The 2131-nt window shown below is 40.8% G+C and overlaps 1 protein-coding gene across 1 annotated transcript in view; it reads left to right on the forward strand.

The window, feature by feature from the left end:
* Positions 1-2125, forward strand: part of LOC110464395 (MAR-binding filament-like protein 1) — an 11024-nt gene extending 8899 nt beyond the window's left edge. The window contains exons 11-14 of the mRNA XM_021519590.1: positions 11-86; positions 324-486; positions 819-950; positions 1826-2125. Coding sequence (XP_021375265.1) covers positions 11-86; positions 324-486; positions 819-950; positions 1826-2038 — 584 coding nt within the window. The 3' untranslated portion in view covers positions 2039-2125. The remainder of the gene's footprint in view (positions 1-10; positions 87-323; positions 487-818; positions 951-1825) is intronic.
* Positions 2126-2131: the final 6 nt, after the last annotated feature.

Here is a 2131-nt window from a genome sequence, read left to right on the forward strand (position 1 = left end):
AACAAACGAGAATCTCTACATGAACAAGATCAACTCACCACACTTTTCGACGACATAAAGTTCACCAGCCAGCGACAACTCGCAAAGTAGGCAAATGGAAACCATACGTGTTTTGAAAATTAGACTTGCGTTTATGTCCCAATAAATGTCAGCCGAATATTACTTCCCTTACTTTTTTGTTCATAGGCAGTCCATGAAAGACATAAATTCCCTCCGTCTCCCGCAATTGTATTTTAATTTGTGATGCGGCGATGGTCTGTGGTGGTAATGAGAATTGTATAGCCCTTCTCATTCATGGTAAGAACAAATTGCTTACGTTTCAGAGCCAGACAGATTATAAACGACCTTCAAGACAGACTGGAGGAAAAAGAGAAAGCTCTCGATAACACCAACGAGGACCTTAAGGTCAGCGACGCCTTGCTGCTGGACATCCAATCCGGCATTGCAACGTTGAACGAGAAACTGAAGGATGTCAAGCTCAAGCCAGTAAGTCGTATAGTATTTCTTGTAGTACGAAACTTCACATTACTTTGAGTTGTCCGGGTGACGTTTTGCTAAACGGACCCTACCTACCAAATGCGCCCAACACAGTTTCTTGTTAAAAGGTTTTGTCTTTGGCAGAGGTGCTGTGTAACGGATCTGTGTTTTACTGTTATACTGAACGACAATCTTAAACATGTAAGGATAAGAATACTCACCACTGCTTTTCATCTTGTACTATATTATTATTGTGATTATCTGAATTACATGACACAGGTTAGTCGTTTCACATATATCATGCATATATCATGCCTTTCTCTGTTCCCGACACTCAACAGCCGTTCCACAACTACATAACGGGCGACCCTGCCAAGGACCTCGTCAACTGTGCCCGGAAGTTAGACGAGCTACAGACTAATCTCGGGTTCCAGGGCGGAGAGGGAACAACGCCCCGTGTAGACCAAAACAAGGTACACCATATCTTAATTGTCAATGTTGTTTCATAGTAACAGACCAGGGCCCGTATTCATGAAACTGTTCTCATGCTTAAGCATGGATTTTGTGCTCAGGCCTAATTTTTTGTTCGTGTTATAACTTAACAAATAAATCTCATTTTGTCAATAACTTGTAAACATTTTGAAGAGACTTAAGATCTAAGAGAGTAACAAACTAGTTGGTTTGAGCACAGAATACATACTTGGGCGTGAGAACGGTTTCGTGAATAAGGGGCCTGGGTACATCTTGCCCCGGTTGCTCAAAAATAGTTTGGTGTTAACCATGCAGTGGATAAGGAACATTCTGAAATATTAATACAACAAAAGCAAGGACATCTGATAGCATTTCACTGTAATAGATTTGTTGAGATTATAAGATTGATGTATTTTAAGCATTGAACTGTTTTCGGTTGGCATTCATAGGCATTATGAATGCCAACTGGACAGATGCAAATTCAATGTAACGCTTTACGTTGGATTTGCCTTTGTCTTGTTAACATTCATATTATTGACCATGAATGCCAACCGAGAGCAGTTCAATACTTACCCTTTTTGAATCAGTTCATCTCATAGAAAGTTCAAGTACACTTATTATTATTCAGCATCAAGTTGAATGCCGTCATAATAATGATGACGTCAACATTCGGCTAAGGGCATGCATAGCCCAATGAATGCCATCTGCATGATGCAGGGTTATATAGTGGAAATGCCATGGGATGGTTAATATTACGCAATACAATGTTTAGAAACTTGGCCGATCGACTCGCTGTGACATATTATTCAATACCGTTTCTTAAATAACATGAAAAAAACCCATAACTTTTGTTGTGATTATAATTATTTCGTCGCAGCTTCACGAATACCTAGAGAGCCGTTTGCCACCGTCTAACATCCGGATAAAAGTCGATGTGGATGACGGAAGTGATGAGGACGACTTCCATTTCGACCACGACCAGGAAAACGAGGGTCTGTTGTCGCGGGAGGACGTCAAGCGGTTAGGGCAAGAAATGCTCAACTCCAAACTCAAACCAAAGAAGAAACGATCTAAAAAACGCGCGAACTAGTGCACCAGCAGACGTCATCAGGGGAGGGTTGTGATGGTTATGTTGTATTTGGAAACCTCTGATTTTTATCTATCAAATTTCGGCCCTTTTTTA

Source organism: Mizuhopecten yessoensis, unplaced genomic scaffold (assembly GCF_002113885.1).
Source record: "Mizuhopecten yessoensis strain PY_sf001 unplaced genomic scaffold, ASM211388v2 scaffold10987, whole genome shotgun sequence".
In the NCBI taxonomy this organism is placed as follows: Eukaryota; Metazoa; Mollusca; class Bivalvia; order Pectinida; family Pectinidae; genus Mizuhopecten; species Mizuhopecten yessoensis.